The 27,973-nt window shown below is 41.5% G+C and overlaps 2 protein-coding genes across 2 annotated transcripts; both read right to left on the minus strand.

Annotated features, from left to right (window-relative positions):
• Window positions 1-164: 164 nt before the first annotated feature.
• LOC141000193 (F-box only protein 6-like) lies at window positions 165-4,822 on the minus strand. Its single transcript, XM_073470842.1, has 6 exons — window positions 4,288-4,822; window positions 2,487-2,736; window positions 2,252-2,366; window positions 2,053-2,148; window positions 1,661-1,796; window positions 165-1,562 (listed from the first exon to the last, which is right to left on the minus strand). Exons 1-6 carry the CDS (start codon window positions 4,366-4,368, stop codon window positions 1,416-1,418), a joined length of 825 nt encoding a protein of 274 aa, XP_073326943.1. The 5' UTR covers window positions 4,369-4,822; the 3' UTR covers window positions 165-1,415.
• A 12,930-nt stretch (window positions 4,823-17,752) lies between these two features.
• On the minus strand, window positions 17,753-25,858 carry dnajc11a (DnaJ (Hsp40) homolog, subfamily C, member 11a). The gene is made up of 16 exons (XM_073470079.1): window positions 25,786-25,858; window positions 24,397-24,526; window positions 24,164-24,237; window positions 23,205-23,306; window positions 22,966-23,094; window positions 22,686-22,808; window positions 22,499-22,572; window positions 22,206-22,395; window positions 22,015-22,100; window positions 21,755-21,871; window positions 20,720-20,875; window positions 20,522-20,591; window positions 20,208-20,265; window positions 18,876-19,018; window positions 18,519-18,648; window positions 17,753-18,198 (listed from the first exon to the last, which is right to left on the minus strand). The coding sequence occupies exons 1-16, from the start codon at window positions 25,855-25,857 to the stop codon at window positions 18,173-18,175; spliced, it is 1,680 nt and encodes a 559-aa protein (XP_073326180.1). The 5' UTR covers window position 25,858; the 3' UTR covers window positions 17,753-18,172.
• Window positions 25,859-27,973: the final 2,115 nt, after the last annotated feature.

Below are 27,973 nucleotides of genomic sequence, written 5' to 3' on the forward strand. Positions count from 1 at the left end.
CTGTATATTCAGGTAAATAAGTGCAATGATTTTAAGCAGATGTGTTTTCTTAGCTGTTTGTGTACATTGTGGAACATTTCTGGACTTGTGTATCCCCATATGTGATCAATTAATACTCATGTGACCAATCCATACCACATATATGAAAAAGTGATAACCAACAATCAGATGTGATCATTTTTTTTAATAATTGACAATGTGAATCAGAAAAAAATAGCATGTGAAAATCATATGACTGTAAGGCAAATAATGATGCTGCTTTTACTTACTGTTTTATTTGATTGTATTTGTTTTATGTATTAGCTTTTATCTAGTTGCCTTTGTTCTATATTCTGTTTCCAGATACATGTCTTTTATTTAATTAACAGAGCGAAGCCAAACAAAGTTTCATTGTACTAGGGTAAAATGACAATAAAGATCAATCTAAATCTGAATAAGGGGTTGACTGTAAGATAATGTGCTGTTCAACAAAGGAATGTGGACACAATCAGATAAAGTAGACATCACTGATTAAAATGTGCATATTGTGATATATGAACTTTTAAACAGTTTGAAATCAAAATACAGTTCATTACAAATGTTCTGCATTGCAACTTACATAGTACTGAGCTGTGCAAAGACAAAAATTCCATTAAAGCTGATAAACCAAAGAGTAGTGCTACACTTTCTTTGATGTTGACATACTCCACAGGTCAGTAATACTGATTAAGTCAGTTACTGTACTTCATTGTTCCACTGATGCCTTATTGAGGAAGATTGTCTAAAAACTACTCTGAACACAATTAAATAAACACACAAAACATTGATGGGTTGAAGATTAGCCTAAACACATTGTATAAAATATACTGGGGAACATACCTTCACTTAGAAGTCAAGGGGAAGTATCGCACAGAAGAGAAAATCATTAACATTTTTATAGTGACTTCACAGAAACACCAGAGTGAATAAATGATAAAATTAATATATTTTCCTAATAGGGTGAATGAAACATTTCATAAAGAATGCACATACTGATAGTTGTGCATACATTCCTACATTATTACATTAGTATTTAGTACTCATGGATCGGACGGACCACACCCATGTTTTAACTGTAGCTTCAATTTGATCTTGACAACACACTTGTAAAGTTTCATGACTGTATCTTGCACAGTTTTGATGCTATTGCACTGACAAAAATCTGTCCAAAAATAAAACACAATAGCTGTCTCCAGGACCACATTTTGTCATGATGACACACACACACACACACACACACACACACACACACACACACACACACACACACACACACGCACACACACACACGCACACACAAACACAATAACAAAGTGAAAACATTACTAGCAAACAGTCTTGCGGCTGGTAAGATAGGTGCAATTTCAGGTAGAGGCAGGAAGATGAATCCTCAAGAGCTATGTGTCCTTTGCTGGACATATCTCCACGCAGCTTTCAGTAACACGAATCCCGTACCATCCTTTCCAGAACTGTGTGTCTTTGCCTCCGTGGGTAAAACGGATGTATCTTACTCCTGGTCCGTAGTTCTGGAATACATGGGTCATCTGAAAAATACACATCAGTATGGCTACAGTTGTCATTGGGCTTTTTACCTGCTATAAACATCGTCATCATAAATAAATGACTTGTGCTCTGTTCATACCTGATTCCATTTCTCCTCAGACCACTGCTCAAAGTTAACATTCTCAGGAGCAAATATCTGAACAGGCTTCCTACTTTGATTCAGCAACTCTATACTGATCTGATATCTACTGCCACAATCTGTCCTTGGGGAATACCTGCAACACACATGTAAAGCACAGTCATTTTTTCATCTGTGGTTACATAGCTTGTTAACACACAAAAAAATGTGCAATCAAGTAATCAGACAGGTTGTAAACAATGGTTTTTGGTTTGTAATGATGATGCTACAATCCCATATCTCAGCATTTATCTCTTATACTTGATAGAAACGATTGCCATAACCACAAAAAAGAAGTTGTGATAAACTTGAATTACCTTTTAATCAACAAGACTCATGTGTATTTTTCTTACCAGTCAGATATCCTGATGTCTGGCTGGAAGTGATCCATAAAAGATGGGTTATAACCTTCCTTCTCCAAATCAATAAACTGCGACTTCGTGCACATGCTGAACAACAGAAAATGTTTTAGCTACCACATAATAAGAATATAGCACAGAAAATGAATGCCCATTGTTTTTTGCATCTCTCCTACTCCCAGTGTATACTCACCTGAAAGAGGTCACAAAGTTTTTCTGGACCGTCTCATCTGGATGTGGCACTCTGAGTCCGTGTACAGCCCATTCATCACCACCATTCTTCACAATCTGCCAGCCATGCAGTTCTTCTATAAAAACAAAGAGGAGGGTTGTGAGAGAAATCATGTGAGTGCTAAATTGTACTTAGAAAATAATACAATTTTCAATGCCACCAAATGTTGAGTAAAGTTACTCCTGTTGCTTCTTACGTTCTCCTCTTGGATTCTTGAGAAGATTTCTTCTCTTCTTGCACAAGAAATAAAACAGCCTCCAGTCTCGGGGCGTTTTGGAAGCATCACGGAGGAGATATCCTTCCCTTCGACACCTTTCTCTCCACAGAGATTCACTATCAGCCACTTCTTTCCATTGATGGCACACTAACCGACACACACACACCACCTGATCAGGGGGAAGATGAAGGAGGATCTCCTCCAGGATCTCCAGAAGAACAGGGAAGAACTGACAAGAAATAAAAGGAAACAAATAAGTTCAAACAACATAATCAGTTAGATTTGGAGCCATGCCCCCTACTGCTTCACTTCTTTACTTAGTTCGCCTTTAATAAACAGACACAAACACTGAACACAAAAAAGTCTTACGACTGGGTCGTTGGGCAAATTTTAGGATCCCATATTATTCCATAATATACTGTGTGGTCTAACACAACATGCAGTGCGGTTGCATTCAAAGGAAATTTAGGAGCAGCTGTGGCTAAGGAGGTATAGCAGCCATCCACCAATCAGATGGTCTGTGTTCCAATTCCCTGCAGTCTACACGTCAAAGTATCCTCGGGCAAGACTCTGAACCAAGATGCAAGACATTATGCTCCTGGTGGCTTTTCCATCTGTGTGTGAGTGTGTATGAATGGTCATCACTCCTGATGAGCAGGTGGCGCCTTGCATGGTAGCCTCTGCCACCAGTGTGTGTGAATGCTGACTTGTGTTGCAAAGTACTTTGAGTGGTCACCAGAAAAGCACCATATAAATACAGTCCATAAAGGAAACGCAAATATGAGCTAGATTGCAATTGTAACTAGAGGCCGACCGATACATCTGTTGGCTGATATTATCGGCCAATATTGGCTGATCCAAGATATATACTGGTATCGGCTCGGATGTTGCCCAAATTGCGGTGATATGAAAACTATTCTTTATTGAGATTATATTGCAGAGGAAGATGCTTGGGGTCATTTATAATGATTAAATTCCCATTAACTTTACTATTTCAGTGCACTGGTATCATTTTAGACAATAAAGTTTATTGTTAAAGTGTTTGATAACCACATCTGCGGGATCATTACAATATCTCAATACCTAAAAATTACTACTTTGGCTCTGATGCAACATCCTCAATGTCCCACCCACAACAATATGTGATTGGTAACATGTCACAATTAACAGCCTATAAACACTGAATAATCTGAATCTGCAAAGTAACTAAATTCAGCAAATAAATGTAGTGGAGAGGAAGTATGAAGTAGCAGAAAATTAAAATACTTAAGTACCTCAAAATTGTACAAGAATTTCTATATTAGTAAAATTGTAAAGTCAACCAAAAGACAACTGACTAATGATCACGTATTGATATACTTCATATATTTCAAATTTTGTATCTGTGACTCATTATTTTTTTGTATTTATAATTTCCTTTTTTTTTTTTTTTTAATTATCATTATTGCACACAGCCTTATGAGGATACCATCCTGCAATTCACTACACGCAGCTCAAAATTAGTGAGGGACATATTTTAGTGTTGTTGATTGTTTATTCTGTGACATATCTGAATTTTTATTTTGTGTTTTGTGAAGATTTTTGGTCCCCATAATATAATGCGACACATTTCATTTGACTTTTATGCATATCCACGCAAATGAATACATGTACCCATATCCCAACACCCCCGACTAATTTTGAGTAGTGCATCTGTTGCTGTTTGCTTGATGTAATCCAGTTACACATAATCCTGGAGCCTGCTGACTGCAGTCATGTGCAGGGTGCAACTCATACGTACCGTGGAAAGTAATCCTGACGGTACCGTTACTGCAGCCGAGGTCGGTGTCTGACGCTGGGATAAATTCAAACAGTCCTCCATGTCTTGATGTCTGGGACATACAGCCAGACCAGAGACGTCTTCGCAGCCAGATATAAATCCTTGCCACAATAGTTTTTTGGGGTTTTTTTGTACCTTTTGGTATTTACTGTGTTGTAGTTTAACTTAACTTAACGCCACACAGCCATGGAAATAAGCTAGCGTTAGCTAAAACGTATGTACGCCAGCGTTAACGTGACAAATACAACACGGAAGTGCACTTCGAGTTAACGTTAACGCTAGAGATACTCGATAGCGACATGAAAGGCAGCAAACAGCTAAAGATATCGATGTTGTAGTTCAGTCGAAGACCAGAAAAGGATGCTGTGTTCCTTCAGTTAGTAGTAGAAGATATATTTATCGTAGAAATACGACGTTACTTTTGCTTTCAGTCACTTCAGCTCCTGTCAGTTCAACCAAGGATGCGCTTGTTATTCACTCCTTGGCGACCAGGAGTTAGTAAGAAGGGTGTGCGGGGTTAATGTGACCTCCTTTGGATCTGGAGTTAACCATTAAAGTAAAGCAGCGGTTGACCAGGTAATAATTAACAAGCGCCCATCTAAAAACTTTAAAACGTATTTATTTATTTTTATTTTATTTTGATAGTCATCGTGATGGTAAAGGCTCTGTCATGTTGAAATCTGTCATGCTCTGTTGAAATAATGGTATATAGCTACATTCAAGGAAGTGTTGGAGCTATTTGTTGTTATTATTTTAGCTATTTTTACTGTACCAGGGCAGGAGAGGCATGCAGGTTACCTTTGTTATTTGTTTGTCTGCTTGCTTTTTGGAAAAATAAAGCAAGAAGGAACTTTGAATGGACATTGATCTTCTTTTGCCTGCAAGCCCATGGTGCAGCAGTGGCTCTTTGGTTTTTAATTTTCAAGTTTGATTTAAAGTGTGAAGTAATGCATTTAAGATATTAAGCACGGATGTATTGGCATAAAGTACCAAAAGCATATAGTATACAAATTTCCCATTTCAGGATTATTTATATATTACCAAATAATAATTTATGAGGCAAATGTGTACATCACTTATGTTGCACCTGGTAAAAGTGGGGCTGATTTTAATTACTTTATATGTTGCTGGTATCTCAACCTCAGCTATAATATTACATAATTTATTTGTTGATTTAGGCCTATCTTTTGTATTTGTAATCTGAATCTGCGATGTAACTCGTAACTAAAGCTATAAAATAAATGTAGTTCAGTAAAAAGTGCAATATTTCTCTCTGAAATTTAATGGAATACAAGTAAAAAGTGGTATAAAACGGAAAATATAAGTACAAGTACTCCAACATTGTGCTTAAGTACAGGAATTAAGGTTTACTGCTATTTATATATACCATTCACACACAACGCTATTTGATGTGCTTCACAGGGGCAGAGAAATATGATATAGCCTATGTGTATTTACCAGGGTCAATGACGTGACGCAATTTTTTTGTGTTCTTATGGTTCAGTTGAATTTAAAAAGGTTAAAATTTGAAAATAAATGTACAAATTACTTGCATACATTCTCTTTTTGAAGACCTCATCTAAAATTTCTGGATTTAATCAATTTTCAGAGAATATTCAGGGGATAATGGCAAAAATGTCAATGAGGTGTAACCATAAAAACTTCGTACCAAATAGTTTAACTTGTTCAAAAAAAGGTGAAATTCTCAATAAAACACCCTATCAACTAGTTTGGCATAATCTTACATTTGTGTTGTTTAATAATGAATAAAATAAATGGAACACCATTGTTCTGAATATTATAATTAATCTGGGGAATTGTGTCTGTCAAGTCAAGGTGGTGTAATCAACATTCAAGGAGCCATTTTGTTAATTTGTGCAAGAAGACCATGTGGCAGGAAATTATATCACAGAGAAGGACCCCTGATTAGACTAACTGCTGCATGACAAGGTTAGTAACTCCATAGATATATATATAAAGGCTAAAGGTTAGGATAAAATCATTATTTTGCATGGCTTTGTTATTTTTAAATGTTTACAACAGAAAAATACGACTTCTGCCCTGAGACCAGGAGAGATTCACCTGTCCTCAGACAACTTCTGCTCTGAGACCAGGAGAGATTCACCTGCCCAAACAATGGTCTCTGCCCTGGGACCAGATGATACTAAACAGCCATGAGGAAAATCCTACAAAACAACTTCTGCCCTGAGACCAGAGGAGACAGTTGACTCCCTTTTGTCCAACTACGTTGCCTTAAAACAGAAAAATACGACTTCTGCCCTGAGACCAGGAGCGATTCACCTGCCCTCAGACAACTTCTGCCCTGAGACCAGGAGGGATTCACCTGCCCTCAGACAACTTCTGCCCTGAGACCAGGAGAGATTCACCTGCCCTCAGACAACATTGTGGGAAACAATGGTCTCTGCCCTGGGACCAGATGAGACTAAAAAGCCATGAGGAAAATCCTACAAAACAACTTCTGCCCCTGAGACCAGGAGAGATTCATCTGCTCTCAGACAACTTCTGCCCTGAGACCAGGAGAGATTCACCTGCCCTCAGACAAAAAAAGAGACTAAAAAGCCATGAGGAAAATCCTACAAAACAACTTCTGCCCTGAGACCAGGAGAGATTCACCTGCCCTCAGACAAAATTGTGGGAAACAATGGTCTCTGCCCTGGGACCAGATGATACTAAACAGCCGTGAGGAAAATCCTACAAAACAACTTCTGCCCTGAGACCAGAGGAGACAGTTGACTCCCTTTTGTCCAACTATGTTGCCTTAAAACAGAAAAATACGACTTCTGCCCTGAGACCAGGAGCGGTTCACCTGCCCTCAGACAACTTCTGCCCTGAGACCAGGAGGGATTCAGATGCCCTCAGACAAAATTGTGGGAAACAATGGTCTCTGCCCTGGGACCAGATGATACTAAACAGCAGTGAGGAAAATCCTACAAAACAACTTCTGCCCTGAGACCAGAGGAGACAGCTGACTCCCTTTTGTCCAACTACGTTGCCTTAAAACAGAAAAATACGACTTCTGCCCTGAGACCAGGAGGGATTCACCTGTCCTCAGACAACTTCTGCCCTGAGACCAGGAGAGATTCACCTGCCCTCAGATAAAATTGTGGGAAACAATGGTCTCTGCCCTGGGACCAGATGAGACTAAAAAGCCATGAGGAAAATCCTACAAAACAACTTCTGCCCTGAGACCAGGAGAGATTCACCTGCCTTCAGACAACTTCTGCCCTGAGAACAGGAGGGATTCAGCTGCCCTCAGACAAAATTGTGGGAAACAATGGTCTCTGCCCTGGGACCAGATGATACTAAACAGCCATGAGGAAAATCCTACAAAACAACTTCTGCCCTGAGACCAGAGGAGACAGCTGACTCCCTTTTGTCCAACTACGTTGCCTTAATACAGAAAAATATGACTTCTGCCCTAAGACCAGGAAGGTTCACCTGCCCTCAGACAACTTCTGCCCTGAGACCAGGAGCGATTCAGATGCCCTCAGACAAAATTGTGGGAAACAATGGTCTCTGCCCTGGGACCAGATGATACTAAACAGCAGTGAGGAAAATCCTACAAAACAACTTCTGCCCTGAGACCAGAGGAGACAGCTGACTCCCTTTTGTCCAACTACGTTGCCTTAAAACAGAAAAATACGACTTCTGCCCTGAGACCAGGAGGGATTCACCTGTCCTCAGACAACTTCTGCCCTGAGACCAGGAGAGATTCACCTGCCCTCAGATAAAATTGTGGGAAACAATGGTCTCTGCCCTGGGACCAGATGAGACTAAAAAGCCATGAGGAAAATCCTACAAAACAACTTCTGCCCTGAGACCAGGAGAGATTCACCTGCCTTCAGACAACTTCTGCCCTGAGAACAGGAGGGATTCAGCTGCCCTCAGACAAAATTGTGGGAAACAATGGTCTCTGCCCTGGGACCAGATGATACTAAACAGCCATGAGGAAAATCCTACAAAACAACTTCTGCCCTGAGACCAGAGGAGACAGCTGACTCCCTTTTGTCCAACTACGTTGCCTTAATACAGAAAAATATGACTTCTGCCCTAAGACCAGGAAGGTTCACCTGCCCTCAGACAACTTCTGCCCTGAGACCAGGAGCGATTCACCTGCCCTCAGACAACTTCTGCCCTGAGACCAATAGGGATTCACCTGCCCTCAGACAAAAAAAGAGACTAAAAAGCCATGAGGAAAATCCTACAAAACAACTTCTGCCCTGAGACCAGGAGAGATTCACCTGCCCTCAGACAAAATTGTGGGAAACAATGGTCTCTGCCCTGGGACCAGATGATACTAAACAGCAGTGAGGAAAATCCTACAAAACAACTTCTGCCCTGAGACCAGAGGAGACAGCTGACTCCCTTTTGTCCAACTACGTTGCCTTAAAACAGAAAAATACGACTTCTGCCCTGAGACCAGGAGGGATTCACCTGTCCTCAGACAACTTCTGCCCTGAGACCAGGAGAGATTCACCTGCCCTCAGATAAAATTGTGGGAAACAATGGTCTCTGCCCTGGGACCAGATGAGACTAAAAAGCCATGAGGAAAATCCTACAAAACAACTTCTGCCCTGAGACCAGGAGAGATTCACCTGCCTTCAGACAACTTCTGCCCTGAGAACAGGAGGGATTCAGCTGCCCTCAGACAAAATTGTGGGAAACAATGGTCTCTGCCCAGGGACCAGATGATACTAAACAGCCATGAAGAAAATCCTACAAAACAACTTCTGCCCTGGGACCAGAGGAGACAGCTGACTCCCTTTTGTCCAACTACGTTGCCTTAATACAGAAAAATATGACTTCTGCCCTAAGACCAGGAAGGTTCACCTGCCCTCAGACAACTTCTGCCCTGAGACCAGGAGCGATTCACCTGCCCTCAGACAACTTCTGCCCTGAGACCAGGAGGGATTCAGATGCCCTCAGACAAAATTGTGGGAAACAATGGTCTTTGCCCTGGGACCAGATGATACTAAACAGCAGTGAGGAAAATCCTACAAAACAACTTCTGCCCTGAGACCAGAGGAGACAGCTGACTCCCTTTTGTCCAACTACGTTGCCTTAAAACAGAAAAATACGACTTCTGCCCTGAGACCAGGAGGGATTCACCTGTCCTCAGACAACTTCTGCCCTGAGACCAGGAGAGATTCACCTGCCCTCAGATAAAATTGTGGGAAACAATGGTCTCTGCCCTGGGACCAGATGAGACTAAAAAGCCATGAGGAAAATCCTACAAAACAACTTCTGCCCTGAGACCAGGAGAGATTCACCTGCCTTCAGACAACTTCTGCCCTGAGACCAGGAGGGATTCAGCTGCCCTCAGACAAAATTGTGGGAAACAATGGTCTCTGCCCTGGGACCAGATGATACTAAACAGCCATGAGGAAAATCCTACAAAACAACTTCTGCCCTGGGACCAGAGGAGACAGCTGACTCCCTTTTGTCCAACTACGTTGCCTTAAAACAGAAAAATATGACTTCTGCCCTAAGACCAGGAAGGTTCACCTGCCCTCAGACAACTTCTGCCCTGAGACCAGGAGCGATTCACCTGCCCTCAGACAACTTCTGCCCTGAGACCAGGAGGGATTCAGATGCCCTCAGACAAAATTGTGGGAAACAATGGTCTCTGCCCTGGGACCAGATGATACTAAACAGCAGTGAGGAAAATCCTACAAAACAACTTCTGCCCTGAGACCAGAGGAGACAGTTGACTCCCTTTTGTCCAACTACGTTGCCTTAAAACAGAAAAATACGACTTCTGCCCTGAGACCAGGAAGGTTCACCTGCCCTCAGACAACTTCTGCCCTGAGACCAGGAGAGATTCACCTGCCCTCAGACAACTTCTGCCCTGAGACCAGGAGGGATTCACCTGCCCTCAGACAAAATTGTGGGAAACAATGGTCTCTGCCCTGGGACCAGATGAGACTAAACAGCCATGAGGAAAATCCTGCAAAACAACTTCTGCCCTGAGACCAGGAGAGATTCACCTGCCCTCAGACAACTTCTGCCCTGAGACCAGGAGCGATTCAACTGCCCTCAGACAAAATTGTGGGAAACAATGGTCTCTGCCCAGGGACCAGATGATACTAAACAGCCATGAGGAAAATCCTACAAAACAACTTCTGCCCTGGGACCAGAGGAGACAGCTGACTCCCTTTTGTCCAACTACGTTGCCTTAATACAGAAAAATATGACTTCTGCCCTAAGACCAGGAAGGTTCACCTGCCCTCAGACAACTTCTGCCCTGAGACCAGGAGCGATTCACCTGCCCTCAGACAACCTCTGCCCTGAGACCAGGAGGGATTCAGATGCCCTCAGACAAAATTGTGGGAAACAATGGTCTCTGCCCTGGGACCAGATGATACTAAACAGCAGTGAGGAAAATCCTACAAAACAACTTCTGCCCTGAGACCAGAGGAGACAGCTGACTCCCTTTTGTCCAACTACGTTGCCTTAAAACAGAAAAATACGACTTCTGCCCTGAGACCAGGAGGGATTCACCTGTCCTCAGACAACTTCTGCCCTGAGACCAGGAGAGATTCACCTGCCCTCAGACAACTTCTGCCCTGAGACCAGGAGGGATTCAGATGCCCTCAGACAAAATTGTGGGAAACAATGGTCTCTGCCCTGGGACCAGATGATACTAAACAGCAGTGAGGAAAATCCTACAAAACAACTTCTGCCCTGAGACCAGAGGAGACAGCTGACTCCCTTTTGTCCAACTACGTTGCCTTAAAACAGAAAAATACGACTTCTGCCCTGAGACCAGGAGGGATTCACCTGTCCTCAGACAACTTCTGCCCTGAGACCAGGAGAGATTCACCTGCCCTCAGATAAAATTGTGGGAAACAATGGTCTCTGCCCTGGGACCAGATGAGACTAAAAAGCCATGAGGAAAATCCTACAAAACAACTTCTGCCCTGGGACCAGAGGAGACAGCTGACTCCCTTTTGTCCAACTACGTTGCCTTAAAACAGAAAAATATGACTTCTGCCCTAAGACCAGGAAGGTTCACCTGCCCTCAGACAACTTCTGCCCTGAGACCAGGAGCGATTCACCTGCCCTCAGACAACTTCTGCCCTGAGACCAGGAGGGATTCAGATGCCCTCAGACAAAATTGTGGGAAACAATGGTCTCTGCCCTGGGACCAGATGATACTAAACAGCAGTGAGGAAAATCCTACAAAACAACTTCTGCCCTGAGACCAGAGGAGACAGTTGACTCCCTTTTGTCCAACTACGTTGCCTTAAAACAGAAAAATATGACTTCTGCCCTGAGACCAGGAAGGTTCACCTGCCCTCAGACAACTTCTGCCCTGAGACCAGGAGCGATTCAACTGCCCTCAGACAACTTCTGCCCTGAGACCAATAGGGATTCACCTGCCCTCAGACAAAATTGTGGGAAACAATGGTCTCTGCCCTGGGACCAGATGAAACTAAAAAGCCATGAGAAAAATCCTACAAAACAACTTCTGCCCTGAGACCAGAGGAGACAATTGACTCCCTTTTTTCCAACTATGTTGCCTTAAAACAGAAAAATACGACTTCTGCCCTGAGACCAGGAAGGTTCACCTGCCCTCAGACAACTTCTGCCCTGAGACCAGGAGCGATTCACCTGCCCTCAGACAAAATTGTGGGAAACAATGGTCTCTGCCCTGGGACCAGATGAGACTAAAAAGCCATGAGGAAAATCCTACAAAACAACTTCTGCCCTGAGACCAGGAGAGATTCACCTGCCCTCAGACAAATTGTGGGAAACAATGGTCTCTGTCCTGGGACCAGATGAGACTAAACAGCCATGAGGAAAATCCTGCAAAACAACTTCTGCCCTGAGACCAGGAGAGATTCACCTGCCCTCAGACAACTTCTGCCCTGAGACCAGGAGGGATTCACCTGCCCTCAGACAAAATTGTGGGAAACAATGGTCTCTGCCCTGGGACCAGATGAAACTAAAAAGCCATGAGGAAAATCCTACAAAACAACTTCTGCCCTGGGACCAGAGGAGACAGCTGACTCCCTTTTGTCCAACTACGTTGCCTTAAAACAGAAAAATATGACTTCTGCCCTAAGACCAGGAAGGTTCACCTGCCCTCAGACAACTTCTGCCCTGAGACCAGGAGCGATTCACCTGCCCTCAGACAACTTCTGCCCTGAGACCAGGAGGGATTCAGATGCCCTCAGACAAAATTGTGGGAAACAATGGTCTCTGCCCTGGGACCAGATGATACTAAACAGCAGTGAGGAAAATCCTACAAAACAACTTCTGCCCTGAGACCAGAGGAGACAGTTGACTCCCTTTTGTCCAACTACGTTGCCTTAAAACAGAAAAATATGACTTCTGCCCTGAGACCAGGAAGGTTCACCTGCCCTCAGACAACTTCTGCCCTGAGACCAGGAGCGATTCAACTGCCCTCAGACAACTTCTGCCCTGAGACCAATAGGGATTCACCTGCCCTCAGACAAAATTGTGGGAAACAATGGTCTCTGCCCTGGGACCAGATGAAACTAAAAAGCCATGAGAAAAATCCTACAAAACAACTTCTGCCCTGAGACCAGAGGAGACAATTGACTCCCTTTTTTCCAACTACGTTGCCTTAAAACAGAAAAATACGACTTCTGCCCTGAGACCAGGAAGGTTCACCTGCCCTCAGACAACTTCTGCCCTGAGACCAGGAGCGATTCACCTGCCCTCAGACAAAATTGTGGGAAACAATGGTCTCTGCCCTGGGACCAGATGAGACTAAAAAGCCATGAGGAAAATCCTACAAAACAACTTCTGCCCTGAGACCAGGAGAGATTCACCTGCCCTCAGTCAAATTGTGGGAAACAATGGTCTCTGTCCTGGGACCAGATGAGACTAAACAGCCATGAGGAAAATCCTGCAAAACAACTTCTGCCCTGAGACCAGGAGAGATTTACCTGCCCTCAGACAACTTCTGCCCTGAGACCAGGAGGGATTCACCTGCCCTCAGACAAAATTGTGGGAAACAATGGTCTCTGCCCTGGGACCAGATGAAACTAAAAAGCCATGAGAAAAATCCTACAAAACAACTTCTGCCCTGAGACCAGAGGAGACAGTTGAATCCCTTTTGTCCAACTACGTTGCCTTAAAACAGAAAAATACGACTTCCGCCCTGAGACCAGGAAGGTTCACCTGCCCTCAGACAACTTCTGCCCTGAGACCAGGAGCGATTCACCTGCCCTCAGACAACTTCTGCCCTGAGACCAATAGGGATTCACCTGCCCTCAGACAAAATTGTGGGAAACAATGGTCTCTGCCCTGAGACCAGAGGAGACAGTTGACTCCCTTTTGTCCAACTATGTTGCCTTAAAACTGAAAAATACTACTTCTGCCCTGAGACCAGGAAGGTTCACCTGCCCTCAGACAACTTCTGCCCTGAGACCAGGAGCGATTCACCTGCCCTCAGACAACTTCTGCCCTGAGACCAATAGGGATTCACCTGCCCTCAGACAAAATTGTGGGAAACAATGGTCTCTGCCCTGAGACCAGAGGAGACAGTTGACTCCCTTTTGTCCAACTATGTTGCCTTAAAACAGAAAAATACGACTTCTGCCCTGAGACCAGGAGGGATTCATCTGCTCTCAGACAACTTCTGCCCTGAGACCAGGAGAGATTCACCTGCCCTCAGGCAAAATTGTGGGAAACAATGGTCTCTGCCCTGGGACCAGATGAGACTAAAAAGCCATGAGGAAAATCCTACAAAACAACTTCTGCCCTGAGACCAGAGGAGACAGCTGACTCCCTTTTGTCCAACTACGTTGCCTTAAAACAGAAAAATACGACTTCTGCACTGAGACCAGGAGGGATTCACCTGTCCTCAGACAACTTCTGCCCTGAGACCAGGAGAGATTCATCTGCCCTCAGATAAAATTGTGGGAAACAATGGTCTCTGCCCTGGGACCAGATGAGACTAAAAAGCCATGAGGAAAATCCTACAAAACAACTTCTGCCCTGAGACCAGGAGAGATTCACCTGCCTTCAGACAACTTCTGCCCTGAGACCAGGAGAGATTCACCTGCCTTCAGACAACTTCTGCCCTGAGACCAGGAGGGATTCAGCTGCCCTCAGACAAAATTGTGGGAAACAATGGTCTCTGCCCTGAGACCAGATGAGACTAAAAAGCCATGAGAAAAATCCTACAAAACAACTTCTGAGACCAGAGGAGACAGTTGAATCCCTTTTGTCCAACTACGTTGCCTTAAAACAGAAAAATACGACTTCTGCCCTGAGACCAGGAAGGTTCACCTGCCCTCAGACAACTTCTGCCCTGAGACCAGGAGCGATTCACCTGCCCTCAGACAACTTCTGCCCTGAGACCAATAGGGATTCACCTGCCCTCAGACAAAATTGTGGGAAACAATGGTCTCTGCCCTGAGACCAGAGGAGACAGTTGACTCCCTTTTGTCCAACTATGTTGCCTTAAAACAGAAAAATACGACTTCTGCCCTGAGACCAGGAAGGTTCACCTGCCCTAAGACAACTTCTGCCCTGAGACCAGAGGAGACAGTTGACTCCCTTTTGTCCAACTACGTTCCCTTAAAACAGAAAAATACGACTTCTGCCCTGAGACCAGTTTTTTCTTCATTGAAAATAATTTAAAAAAAAGTTCAACTGACCTTGTTCACTGTCATGCTTGATTTTTACTGCCAGTTTCATCAACAAACAATGGCCTTTGACTGCAGAAGCAACATAGTCAGGTGGTGTAACTGGTTTGTGTCAATTGGTGTAACCAGTATTTTTCATAAAAATATTATAATATACAGGAAAATTCATTTGGAATAAGATGTAATCCTCTATTGCAATGTATTAACATATTTTTTAACAGTTTATACATAATTTGTCAAATATTATTTATAAAACACAAAGTGTTTTCAGCATTTGTCCTGCTCTATATAACAAAAACGCATACAATTTTAATTTAAAATAATCCTTATAAAATCTATTTTCATGTGATAACTGTTTTCATAAGTACACTTGCATACACTCTAGGTGGAAAGAAATATTTAATATTTCTCCTTTTGTTGTGGTTACACCACTTGACATTTTCAGGGGCAATCAGTCTTACCTTTTGTAAAAAATAGTTCAATTGCTATTTCAAATTACATGAAACCAACATAAATACAAAATATACCTTTTAGCAAACCTGATGCAAGCTTTTAAAAAAAAAAAAAGTAAAACATTTTTGAATTGCTCATAATACAAACCCTTTTTTGTCACTGACCCACCTATCTTGTATTGTGGTCTCAAGGACCACTGAAAGCTGCATATTTTAATTATGCTGTACATGTAAAAGCAAAAAGCAATAAGAAAATAAATAGGTAGAGATTTTTCTTTAAAAAAAGAAATTGCATTGAAGAGACAATAAAAACAAAGCCAAGCAAATAAATTGTTACAGATTTTTAAAAAAGTCATCTAATCGCAATCTATCGTAATGCGACAGTAAACAGTAACGTTTGAAGCCCTGATTTAAACAAGCTGACAGTTTTAGCAGACCTCAGGTATTCAGTAAGCTTGATCTACAGACGGGGAGCATAGACATTAAAAGCTGCTTCGCCTTGCTCGGTTTTGATCCTGGGAACTCTGAGTAAACCCTGTCCCAGATGACTTGAGGGGTCTGGATGCTTTGTATGCACCAAGTAAATCAAAGATGTACAAATTAGTTCCATTTCACCACTGTGTCCATGACAATGAGCGTCTCCAGCCTCCAATGTAATGTGTTCGTGATCAATACAGTCTCTCAACAAGACTGTTTAATTCTTTTGATTATCTGGTTTGGTTATTGATTCCTGGAACACTTGAAATGCGAGCGTAATGAGCTGACAAAGGTTGCAATTGATTAACTTGTAAATAATGACTCTCTGACCAATCAGCTGACTTCCCATCAAGGAGCAGGGAGGCTTCCTCACAATAACAAACGGCCCAAAATAGATTATTTAAGAAGTCAGATTTTACAAGTAGAATTACTAAATACAAGCTCATTTATGTGTCCTCCATACATGTGGAGTTTATCACATAATTCTGACATGAGTTGACATGTTCAGGTTATTATGTGTCTTTAACTATTCAATACAAGTTGTCTTAGTCAACTGTTGGAGACTTTTAGAAAAAAAACAAGGGTAATAATGTATCATTTTATAAACTGAACATACCTGCTGCTATTCTGCTCTGTCTTGTTGGGTTTCAACTAAATGTAGGCTTGTGTATTAATAATGATATATAAAACTGAACAGATATAAAAAATATGATCAGGCTGTGGTATTTCACTTGTATGAAATAAGCCTGTTTAATTTGACCATATTAAAGGATAAGTTCACCCAAAAATTAAAATTCAGTCATAATCTCACCCTCATGCTAATGGAAAGTCAGGTGACGTTTTGAAGTCCCCATCTACTTCAGTTGTTTAGGAGAATGCTGCAACGTTGTTTAGCTGTGAAGCTCCAGAAATGATTTGAGGACTACGAAACTTCACTAGACTTTCCGTCAGCTTGAGAGTGAGTAGATAGTGGCTGAATTTTCATTTTTTGGTGAACTTATCCTTTAAAATACAAGCCAAAATACATATTGACACAGCAGCACGCTTGTATGTACACTGGAGAACACATAAGATTCCTTAAATCTAGTTTGAGGATTGCTTAAACCATGTCATTCAGTCATCCTGGGAAAAAGATATAGATAAAAAGGGATTTTTGCCTGATGAAGAAACTGTCAAAACTCCATTTGAAGAATCATAAATTGTTAATGTGTTGTTTTTGGGTTTCAGGAATCATTTAGTCTTTATGTCTGCCCTCTTTACATCATCAACTTATGTTTCTAATGATGGCTGGGTTGCATATTCACTGGGAGTACAACAATCTTTAGTCTTGTGGTGCCTTCAGTTAATCCACTCCTTTTCTAATTATAGCACACGAACTGGCAAACAAGTGAGGGGAGGAACGCTTCATGAACATTTCACCTAGATCAAGAAACGGATCATGGGGAGAAGACCTGCAGTATAATGGACTAAACACAGTTTGTCTGCATGCATTCTTCAAAGGAAGATGATTGCGGTCTGGAATACATTTAAAATTACAGTAATAAAGTCTTCTTTCTTAACGCCATCCAATCAAAACACTTTTCATCTGCAGTTTTCCAAGGATGAACTAAATTCGTAGATGTGCGGTTTTACCTTCGTCACTGGCAAGTATTCATTTCCTTTTTTTTTATTACCTCCTCTTTGTGTAGCAGTTTACTCTCCACCACATTCATATTCAACAGCACACATTTCAACAACAGTGTTCAAAGATAATTGCGTGGATAATACCAAAACAATCAAAAACATTTCATCTCACAAGCATTACAAGAAAAACAAAATTTTCCTTATTTTAAAAAAACAGTACCGAAATGGTTGAGCAACTTGAGAGAGACTGATTTTAATAATATTGGCAAATAAACAGAGGTGCATTCATGTCTTCAATCATAGGCACTGCAGTTTGTGTACAATACAGTACATAGAACTCGATTATAAATTACAAGCCATACCAAAAATAAATGGATACCGAGGAGGCTAGAAGATGGTAGCCATTGATTCTGGTGTCACATTAGAATTTCAAGCAGGCCACAATCCTGTCCATGGATACTGAATTCCCATCAATCCAGTCTGTGATGCTTTTACTCCGCTCTGCATATTTAAATGAATATAAAGACAAAAGGTAAATGCACGATTTCTGAGTAACAAAGACTTCGATCCATGCCGTATCTAAAACAGGCTTATCCATCTTCTGTCAAACAGCTGACAGATGAGTCTTTTTGGTCAGCGGAGGAGCTCCTATGTGTCGGCATCAATCCTGTGAGCTGTACGGTGAAAACACAAGAACAAAGAAGTCAGGCATAACACTGCTGGGAGGTTATATAGCCCAGCGGTTTTTAGGAGACTTTCTCTGAGTGGAGATTAAATATTCTAAGATATATGGCATCAAACACATCTACAAAGGCTCAGGGGTTCAAGTAAATTCCCCTTGCCGTCAGTCACATCTGAAACAGGGGCAGGTTGGAGAGTTCAAGGGAGTTTATGATCGACCAAATCATTAAACCTAAAAGTAGCTAAATGTTAAAGTAATGGGGGAAAAACTGTCTCCACAGAGTCTCCGTGTTTTATACTACATTACACTTACATTGCTTTGGTATCCTGAGTGGTTCTGTGTCTCCTGACAGGACTTGATGCATGACTCCTCGGAACTGATACAGCACCTTTAGGCTCTTCTCCTCCCCCACACAGGGGTCGTAGAAGCCAGGGAGTCCTGACTGGAAAGGACATCATAAGGTCATGCAGTGAATCATCATGCAGCACGATGAGGACATCAGTTTGTAGAACTGTGATACCTTTTGTACCATATATAAATGCTTCACACACTAGGAAAAAACTTTATGAATGATTATAAAAACATCATGGCAGAGAAATCTACTTGATATGATAGATTTTGGATGAATTCTGTTGGTTCGGAAATCCTGCACTGGATCACTGTACTTACCTTTGTGGCCTCAGTGAGGATGAGTTTAGAGTCTTTCACCAGACACTGCAGTGGCACAGTCACATCAATGACCTTTGCCCTCTCGTGTTTTCTACTATTGTCAGTCACAAACTTGCCGTACCAGGCGTTGAGGATGATGAGACCTGTTTTAATGAAGCAGAGTTGAGGATAGCGTCAAATTAATGCATTAATGTGTACTTTATTGTGTTTAAAAATGCAAGTTTGTCAACAAAATGGTAATTTTGGATTGATTTAATGGTAGATTTCAGGAATCCGGGGATGACAGACAAGATACACACAGATTTTTGGATTAATTAATATAAAAAGTCCCCAAAAAATCTCCACTTTCACCATAAAACTATTAGGCATCTTGTGTGACAGCAATTTTAGCCACACATATTTTATAACAAGACCACTGTAATTATTGAGACTTGTTTATGGAAATTATTTTGCGAGTATATAATAAAAAGACAGCACAATTTATTTTAATTGCAAGCAGCATAAACAATACAGGAACCATTGAATAAAGAAAAGCAGCCGGGTGTCTGTCATCTCTCTCTCTCTCTCACTCACACACACACACACACACACACACACACACACACACACACACACACACAGAGCTATTAACTGTTACTTTACAAGTGCAAAGTCTAGGGGACCTCTGATGATACTAAAATGAAAGCAACCTCTACAGTGACAGGTGTCATAAGCCAATTATCACTTGACAAACTCCCTCTGGTGAAAATTATACTGTCTGCTGAGGGCTTTTTGTTAGTGTACTTATCAAAAGCAAACTAAAGAGCTCCAATTATCACTAGTCGAAACAGAAGCCAGAGGGTCATTAAAAAAAAAAGCCCACAGAACTCGATTTCCCCCTAACAATTTTAACCCTGTTTAAAAAGCTCCCCACATCTCCACTAAATCACACTAGATACTATCTACAAAGAATTCTTATACGACAATGAAAGGCCCTCACACACTGGTCTTGTCTTTGCTAGGTTTAAAGTCCTTTAAGATGTCAGCAAACTGCTCAAGACGACCACTTAAATCACGTGCTCTGCTTTAGTTTGGGGTTTTGATCTGTAAACTGGTAGAAAATTTAATAGCAGTGAAATTTTTGCTCTAAGCGGACAGTCTTGTTTCAGTTAGTGCAAAACTGGCACTCTATCTCAGAAATTACACTTCCACATTCAACCAGGCATCAATGCATTTCACCTAAAAATGTATGAAAAACTGAACAGAATATAAGAGAATCAGATAGTTTCACAACCTGCTTAAAAAACATTATTCCCAGGATAAGCTCACCCTCTAAAATATTACTGATCTTACCCATTCTAGACTCCTCGGCTTCAATAATCCGGCGCACAGACTCCTGCATGAGCAAGACCTTAAGAGATGAAAAAGGCACACAGAGGAAGGGGAAGGAGACAGACACAAACAATGAGATTCACGTTATATGGATTATACTAATGAATTTCATTAAGACTTTGCATCTTATCTAATCCTATCCCATCCCCTTTTGTCTGACTGGTGTGGGACTTGTAATATTTCTCAACAGTCATACCTGCAAGGTATATTATCTAACACTGAACCACCATGTACGATTGGCACCACAGCAACATATAAGCCAGTAAAATACTCACGGCAGCCTCCGCCTCCTGTTTCTTTCTGGCTATATTAGAGGCCGAGCTCTCCTGCTGCTTCTCCAACTCTCTGTTGAGTTCAAAGACAAATGGGGAAATAAAATGAGCTCATAAAATCTGGCCATAATAATACATGTGGTGCTTCTTCCAATAACATTTCTCGCATGAAACAACCAACTTAAAGTGAAGGTTTCTTACTGCTCCTTCTGGGCCCGCACGTAGGGCCGAATAACAAGCTGCTGGATGGCGAGGTAGAAAACCAGTGGTCCGACTGTGGCGTAAAATACAGCACTGGGCAGGAGTTGGTCAGTCAGGTGAATAGGAAAGAAATACGTCTGGCTGGCTCTGTTTAGTCTGCAAATAGAAAGTTGGATTCATTATTTATATTTGATGGCAAATGCTAAATTGGTTACTCCATGTAACATTTATAAGCAAAGGGAACTCATGTGCCATTCTCTAGGTTTTACAGGACAGTGAATGGTGTGCTGTTTGTTCCATAAGATTTCAGAGAATTTATTGTGTGATATGTGCCTTTGATGGCTTTCTATAAAGTGTCCAAACATACGAAGAAGTATATTGCTAATGCTCAAGCATTTAATCTCATACCAGAACCAACTAGCATCACATTGGTTCCAATCCTGTGTCTACATCCTCAAAGATTCACCCCCAGGGACTTGAAACTGACAGTTTTCGGCATGATCGGCCATCATCATTTACCAGCCAATTAGTGTCAGATGTATCCAGTTCTGTGCTGGTCAAGTTTACACACACGGCACCCATTGTTTGATTCAGGGCGACAAACTTTTTTTCCAACTGAAATCTCAACTGCGGCGTATTACAGACTTCTTATGTTTTTACCTCTCACAATTGGAGTACAGGATATGCCAGTATACACTGCGAAAATGCCTATCAGGGGGAGCTGAAATTCACTTACTCAATAGCTTACAACATGTAAGGTAAAGTGTGATAAACTGCAATTCATTTTCAAAAATGTTTGTATATGCTGTCAATTATAGTTCTTAGAAAGAAAATCGGAATCAGCCAAAACTTGAATGGGCAGGTCAGATCTCTATGGCATCTCGAGACACAACTTTGATTTGATTTGATTGGCTTTGATTGGCTGATATGATGTCGCATCTTATTTGCTGTGGGATGTCATAGCAACAGCACTGTGAGGAAAACACCTAAGGTACCTACACCGAACAGGAAACTGGAGCAAAGAGATGCGCTTACTTGATCTTGAGGGAGACACCTTGGGGCACTCCCACGCTGACGGTGGCCCCCAGGACACTGTGTCGACTGATCTTCCTTTCAGCACCGTACTCTACCACAGTCCCAAAGAAACCTGATCTGTAACATGAAAGACAGAGTCACTACCTCTCAACATGCAGAAAAAGTTTACTTGGATCCAAGCTAATTATGATGACAAGGGTCGTAATATGAATTTATGATTACATTCTCCATATAACACATATTGTACTTTGCAATCATACTTTACTGAGCCCTTAATCTTCGTCTGGTCATCATCCTGGAACTTGTACTGGTAGCTCATCATCAAAAAAGTGTGAGGAATGCCAAGCTGCAGAGACAAAAAAGTAAACAATCATTTTGTCACAACCCTGACAAGCGACTCTTGATGTAATTGTGTCCTGGTAAACATTTTAAATAACTGCTGGCTGCTAACCTGCATTGCGAAGGTGAAATGGCTACTCTTGGTGTCTCTGACTATGCTGGTGTTCATAGAGGACTGGATCCCCCAGCGCCACTGCAGATAGCCCATAGTGTTCTTGTCTAGGTGACGGGCCAGCACTGTCGTTACCCCAGGACGAACGCCCCGGGATGAAAACTGGAGCCCACACTGAGCGGTCACGAAGCTGAGGCAACAAGGAAATTAAAGAATCACTTCATTTTTCATGTTGCAGTGAAAAATACTGAGACTGAGTACTGATTTCTGTTCTCTTGCGTTTCATCACATACAATCGAGGCGTCAAGTTTCGGAATATCTTCATTCCAAAGAGAGGTCCGTGGGTGTCTCCAGCACCAATCTCTACCTGTGTACACACAGATAATGTTTTACATTCAGAGGCTCAAAAAGAAAATGTGCCATGTATAAAACACATTGAAAAAATAAGTCAGTGTGGTGCCCAATGAGAGAGCAGCATACCTCTCCCCACCCCTTAGCTGAGGTGACTCTTCTCAAGGCCAAGTTGATGGTGCCACCTCCATTTCCATTGTGGGTTGACAAGGAGCCAGACAAAACAGCTGTGTCTTTTGTGGTGAGAGGAGCCTGCAGTAGAACACATAAAATTGTAAGTCCTTGGATAAGAAATGGCTCCAGAATCTTTCATAGCAACTATCAAACATTTAATTGTGGCTACAGATTGTTCAATAAAAAACATACTCTAGTAAATGCCAGTCATGCAGAATCTGGAGCAACGCATTACCTCTATGGATTGTGATATGTGCATCTTGTTGATTTCCACATGTGGGACTCCCCCTCCAGCCGTTTCCTCATAGTCCTCCTCATATCGGTCAAATAGGTCGGTGGCATCAATGCCCACACTAATCGTTCCCTGCAATTAAAAGATTCAAGGATGATTGGTGTATGTAACTGGTGCACGAATATTACTCTTTAGGTTATTGTCAGTTCAGTGTGAAGGTTGTTATCTTCCCCTGAACATACCTTTGGGTTGGTCCTTTGCTGAAGCCTTCTCTCCTCTCGCTCTTTCTGGAGACGTTCATACTCTTCTCGAATCTCTGCAGGGGTTCTTTTTCTTTCCACCACCTGGAGTAAACAGATACGACTTGAATGCAGAGAAAACTGTGGATTGGCTGCTTCACAGCTGCAGGAGAAGAGTAGCAGCTAAAGACATTTTGCCAGAATTTCACGCCCCCACATGCTTGTCGTGCGTCATATTTTGCGTGTCAACCACTGATGGGTTTAGTAAACACAGATGAAGCAAAACAAGAAATGTTTCACGCAGGCTAAAAGAGGCGATGTCATAAAGGACAGAAAAAACTGCCACAGTATAATGCTGTAAAGTACGGTTGATATTTGAAGATTAAATGTGTATTCTTTTGGGAGTAGGCTATTTTCAAATCAAGACCTGAAAGGCAACAATACGAGACCAAATTTTAAATACGTAATTTTATGAATAAAATTTTTTAACAAATTTGTTATGCTAGCTTACAGTCAACATGGTCCAAAGTCATATAGTCAAAATATAAACATAGCTGGAATTTTAGATTTAGATGTAAATGCATAAATAAAATAAAGAAAAATGTACCTGGTGTCATGTGTTATAATTTTTATGGACTTGCATTGAAGCTCACACTGTTTTGTGTGTGTTCTCAAAGTTAGAAATTGCAATGCAAACACTTTTCGAATGGTTGGGTTTTTGTTGCATGACATTAGGTCATGTTTGCACTTTGCTAGCAGTAAACTTTATTTTTTTAAAAAATGCATGAGGTAAGCCCCAGAATTGTGGTTGTGAAATTCAGACCTCAAGTCTCCTGCCTGTATTGTAAGTTTTGGGCTTAATATGTAGTGGACTGTCAGTCAACACAAAGGTTATTGTTTTCAGACTGCATGTGGTGTCTTGCTTAGGAATTATCAGCCACTACAGTCACTAATGGACTTACCTCCCATCCGTCAACGTCAAGTCCTCGTTTGCCATAGATATCATAGATAGCCCGCGTCTGTGGGTCACTAAGCACTACAAACACAAGACATGGACAACCACCGATAAGATTAACAATCAGAATAGTTTAAGTTTCCAAAAACTGTTTATACCGCAACATATTCAAGTCAACATCAGCTTCATGCGCAGCTGCAAATGGAGTTAAGTACATTATGTGATTACAGCTTCTCTTACCCTCATAAGCTTCATGTACGAGGTTAAAAAGCTGCTCTGCTTGACGCTTTAGTTCAGGGTCCCGGTGTTTGTCTGGGTGATACAGCATGCATAACCGCCTATATGCCGCCTTCAGCTCATCCTGTGTTGCCTGGAGGACAGCATTTGCAGACATGGAGAAAATGTGAGAGAGAAGATTTGAAGGGAAACTTAGGCAACAACATACAAAGCTCCCATATTAACAAATTTACTCCTCATCCAACATTTATTTCACATCGTAAAAGTCTTCCAACACTGCTTAAATGCCGTAAAGGGTTTAGATGACTTGTGACAAAACACTCTGAAGGGGAACTTGCTGCTGTTGCTTCAATGCATTATAATTACATTGTTGTGAGATATACTATACACCAATCAGCCACGATATTTAAACCACCTGCTTAATATTGTGCAGGTTCCCCTTGTGAAGACTTGTACTTGGTCCGCAACAGTGTTTGGATGGATGGTTCGTGTCAGGGACCCACACATTCTCAGCAGAACATTGCATTGCAACGAGATGATTAATGTTACTCACATCACCTGATAGTGGTTTTAATGTTAAGGCTGATCGGTGGAGTATAAAAGAAATTGCTCCAATCATCACAGCTAAGGTGAGTACTCACATTCAAGCATACCCAAATAGTTTCATTTTCGAAATTGTTGACACAGACACCATGACTCAGTCTGTGTTTAAATGCAAACATTGTCAAATAAATTCTTGAATTAAAGTTTGTCATGTTAACACTTTTTAAAAAAATCATATTCTACCTGTCTACGCTCACTCACTTGAACGCAAGTAAATTATAAGAGCATTTAAATTGCAGCATGCTTAGTGGCTCTAGAGAACAGAATGTCCCTGTGCCATAACTCATTGTTTTGTAAGATGTCAATAGCAAACCAACATAATGTCCTCTGCTTTACAAATACAAGTATCAAGACCGAAAGCGCCTGATTCCCAGATATCAGTGTAATCTGCTCGACTGTAACAGTTTCATTTTGAAGCACTGAAGTAAAGTTGTAGCATTAGCCAGTTAGCACTGTCCACATTCCAATAGTTTTTATGAAACTGAAAATAACTCTTTGTTGACATGAGCGCCCATATTAGCGCGGTAACAGGGGGGCATCTAATTCATTGCATTAACTGACAACTCATGTCGGTAAAAGTTGTGACCCCACAACCTGTTGTGTGTCTGTAAAGTATCCAGCCGAAGAGTCACAGCACAGACACCAATGTCGAGGGTCACGCTAGCTACCTAGCTAACGTTACATGTGATTATACAAGTAACCGTCAGATATCAAGCGGAGAAAGTTTGTCGAGTGACTGCGACGTGCACCCGCACAGACATCCACTCCGATCGCAACTGCATATTTTACCTCTCTTCTGACATTAAGCAGGGAATAAAAATCATCATTCAGGATCTCATCATCGTCCAAGGCAGACGCCATGTTTACTCCCGGTCATTTCTTCTTCGTGTCATTTACGTCGCTCGAAGACTTCGCCGCGCGCTCTGTCGCCCCCTCGCGTTTGGGATGAATGACAGCACAGCAACTTTACTCATAGGGCTGGATGATGTTGTCCTTTTCGTGTGCTTTTCGTTTTGAAGTCAAAATATAAACTTAATCATCATTATTGGCGATGGTTTGGGGTGTTTTGCGGGGTATTCGACCTGTTTTCAAAATTAAAAGTAGGATGGCATCTTTCGCACTGCAACCCCCATAGTTTTTATTTTATATTTCTAAAATGTTTTATTATTATTACTATTATTTTATGAATTAGCCTACATTACAACTACGTATTTTATTTTTTCCTTAAATAAACCTCTAATTTACATACAGTTCATACAATTCTCCATGCAATCAAACGGATATTGAAAGTAGGCACACGTATGCCTCATTCTAAAGCGATATTGTCTTCATCCAATCACCCAGGAGCAATTAAGGCAAGGGGGGTGAGAAAATCAGTTCACTGCATTATGTCTTTCATTAGTTCATTATTACTTTCTATGCAATAAGCCGTTGACTGTACGAGGCGCACGAGCAGCAGGCTGCAGCGGAGCTGTCCTTTCAGCACCACCACCTCCTCAAACTGCATTTCAGCACTGACGGCCACCACCAGCCTGTTTATATAAGACGACGGCTGTCCTTAAGTGCCCGTGGTTGTAAGTAAGTGCCAAAAGCAAAGTCTATTAAGTACACTGATCTGTAATTAGATTGGCTGTCGTCATTCACCGTGGCTATAGTATTGCCCCAACTGCGCTATGATGGTGTGAAGTCTAAAACCTCGACAGCAGTGGGCAGAATTAGAGTAACTGTGTTGGCTTGAAATGTGCGCCTCACACCGACCCCTTCCCAGAACCTGACAGCACTGTTCAGACAGACTCCAACATTACACCCTTATTGGTGCATAAGAGGTTGGATCCACGTCTTCGAGACAATCCCCGCAGCTTTCACTATCATGGTGCAACTGTCTGAAATCCGTTTGACTTGTCAAGAGAACAGACGTCCGCAGACTTTTAAATGTGAACTGACATCTTGATTGATAGGCTCTGTTGCCAATATTTGATATGTCTCACATGTTTTATAGTTTGCTTTGTGGTTATGACGCCATTTGAACCACAACTGATACTTAATTAACTTTACAACACGCACAAATTGAGGCTTTTATTGGCTATTATGGATGATACATCCCAAAACAATGGGTCTCCTGTTATCAGCTTCATGAAACAGGTTAAGACTTAAAGTCATATCAACAGGAGAAGAAATTCAAACCCAGAATTTTAATATTTACAATATCAATGAGGTAATATCATTTTTCTTTTTTCCCCCAAAACTGAATAAACAAGCTGTTCTCAGAGGAAAATAAGCTTCCCCAGAACACTCCTTGAAGCTAGAAAGGTGGCAGGGTCCGCCAAATATAAACAAAGTAAAACAGGATGTAGTCCTTTCAAAGTTCACTATGTAGTTTTGGGGAAGAAATCTCAATCAGAAGAGAAAGATCTTCATTGACTGATTGTTTTTTTTGTATGCCTAAGCAAACTAAATAAACAAACTGACCTTAAAGGACAACACAATCTCATGCTGTTACACTTTGTTTTTATTTGGCAGACCCTGCCACTTGTGTAACTTCAAACAGTGTTCTGGGGACCTTATTTTCCTCTGAGAACAGCTTGTTTACTCAGTTATGGAATAGATACAGATAAAGATCTGAGTTTGTATTATTTCCTCGTAAATATGAAAAAACTATGTAGTTTTTCTCCAAAACTACATAGTGCCCCTTTAAGGCCAGCTTGTGTATTCAAAACAATGAGAGTTTGTTTGTTTAGTTTGTTTCTATTGTTTCTATTCTCTCATAGTGCACCTTTAAGATCAGTTTTTTGCTCCTCAAAATTATCATTTACAACTTTAGTGGGGCAGCTCAAAGACTAACGTTTAATATTCACCATCCAATTAGTGTAAAATGAGGATAAAATATGTAATTTTTGTTCTTTTAAATCAAATAACGCGTCACCATTTTTTATTACTATTTTTTTTTTTTAACAAAAGCATCATTCTCAACCTGCAG

Source organism: Pagrus major, chromosome 7 (assembly GCF_040436345.1).
Source record: "Pagrus major chromosome 7, Pma_NU_1.0".
NCBI lineage: Eukaryota > Metazoa > Chordata > Actinopteri > Spariformes > Sparidae > Pagrus > Pagrus major.

Coding starts and splice junctions, on each gene's coding strand:
- LOC141000193 (XM_073470842.1), bottom strand. CDS start 4,368: ATGGAGGACTGTTTGAATTTATCCCAGCGTCAGACACCGACCTCGGCT. Junction 2,367..2,486: donor CAAGAATCCAAGAGGAGAAC/GTAAGAAGCAAC, acceptor TTGTTTTTATAG/AAGAACTGCATGGCTGGCAG. Junction 1,797..2,052: donor GACATCAGGATATCTGACTG/GTAAGAAAAATA, acceptor TGTGTGTTGCAG/GTATTCCCCAAGGACAGATT.
- dnajc11a (XM_073470079.1), bottom strand. CDS start 25,857: ATGGCGTCTGCCTTGGACGATGATGAGATCCTGAATGATGATTTTTAT. Junction 24,238..24,396: donor CGTACATGAAGCTTATGAGG/GTAAGAGAAGCT, acceptor TTGTGTTTGTAG/TGCTTAGTGACCCACAGACG. Junction 23,307..24,163: donor TTGACGTTGACGGATGGGAG/GTAAGTCCATTA, acceptor TGTTTACTCCAG/GTGGTGGAAAGAAAAAGAAC.